At 55.2% G+C, this 1,327-nt stretch overlaps 1 protein-coding gene across 1 annotated transcript in view; it reads left to right on the top strand.

The window, feature by feature from the left end:
* Positions 1-1,327, top strand: part of ACSS2 (acyl-CoA synthetase short-chain family member 2) — a gene marked incomplete at its 5' end in the record, with an annotated part of 27,747 nt that overhangs the window by 18,709 nt on the left and 7,711 nt on the right. The window contains 2 exons of the mRNA XM_009876395.1: positions 26-134; positions 1,035-1,073. Coding sequence (XP_009874697.1) covers positions 26-134; positions 1,035-1,073 — 148 coding nt within the window. The remainder of the gene's footprint in view (positions 1-25; positions 135-1,034; positions 1,074-1,327) is intronic.

Here is a 1,327-nt window from a genome sequence, read left to right as displayed (position 1 = left end):
ACCTGACAGCTCCCACCTTTTACAGGGGCTCCCTTTTGAAAAAGTGCATCGTGGTGAAGCACCTGGGGAGAGAGGAGGTGGATGGGACGTGCAGCAAGTCTCCCCCTCTCAAAAGGCTGTGCCAGGACATACAGGTATGCTCCTGGGGGGAGGGAAGGGGAGATTTTATTGCTATGGGCCTGAGCCCAGCAAAACAACGGGCATAAACGCACTGCAGTGCTCCTGCTCCTGTTTCCTCCCCTCCTTGCTGTTGTGTTGCGAGTGGTCTGAAAAATGGTTCCTTTTGATTACTGCTTGGTTCTTGGTATCAAGGTTTTCTCCCTGCTGCTTCCTTTATCACCGTCACTAGCTGCCAGCCCACAGGACCGCTGAGCGCGCAGTGGGGTACGTCCTCCAAAGCCACTAGGGCAAGGGCAAGATTTTCCTCCACCCAGCAAAGGACTTTTTCTTCCTAGCCCTGTATCTCTCTCCCCTTTTGGCAAAGACCAGTGCCATCCTGCCCTGTAGCTGTGTCGGTGGAAGCAAGAGAGGAAGAACAGATTAGTGCTTGTGGCAGGGGTTCAACACAGCCCCGCAGCATGGCTGGTCGTACTCATTGAGGTTCTTGTGCAGAATGTCCCAGGAGGAGGCTGAACGGTTTCTCTTATCCTTTGGGTCTTACTGCTCTGGTAGTTCGGACACTTTATTAAAGATTGCTTTCCCTCATCAGTGTGTTTTTACTGTGCTGTTGGCTGGTGTAACACCGTGGAGGTGTCTGCTGGGGCTGTGTGCCGGCTCTGGGGCCAGCTGGCCATGTGCAGGGGTGGCTTCGGTGTCTTCTGCGGAGGTGGTGGATGCTCAGGGAAGGCGATGGAAATGGGCACGCTGTTGCTCAGGGAGCATCTCCTGCCCTGGCCCCAAGTCTGAGCGTTCTCCAGCCTGCCAGGACATTCTTCCAGCAGCTGGACCTGTGGGCTTCCAGCTCCCTGCCTGCAAAGCCCACGTGGATCCTTTGCTTTCTCATCTTTCACACCCTCTTTGTGGATTTTTAACAGGAAAAAAAGACTGAGAGCTCACAAAGACTCCATCCCAAGGTATTTACACACAGCACTGCCTTCCTCCTCCTTAGCACCTCCCCTCTGCTTCCACTCTCCTAACCGCTCGGACTCTGCACGGCCACACGTGGAACCGTAACGGGGTTGTTTCAGCCGTTGCACGCTAGCCATAGGCACCACTTGCTGCTTGGCCAGAGCTGCCCACAGTTTCGGGGTGAACGTGGCATCGCCAGCTTCGCTGCCGGCAACAAATTTGCATCTGTCAACCCCCTGAGTGCGCAGCAGCGTGCTGA

Source organism: Apaloderma vittatum, unplaced genomic scaffold (genome assembly GCF_000703405.1).
Source record: "Apaloderma vittatum isolate BGI_N311 unplaced genomic scaffold, ASM70340v1 scaffold15399, whole genome shotgun sequence".
NCBI lineage: Eukaryota > Metazoa > Chordata > Aves > Trogoniformes > Trogonidae > Apaloderma > Apaloderma vittatum.
This window is presented reverse-complemented; position numbering and strand designations above follow the sequence as displayed.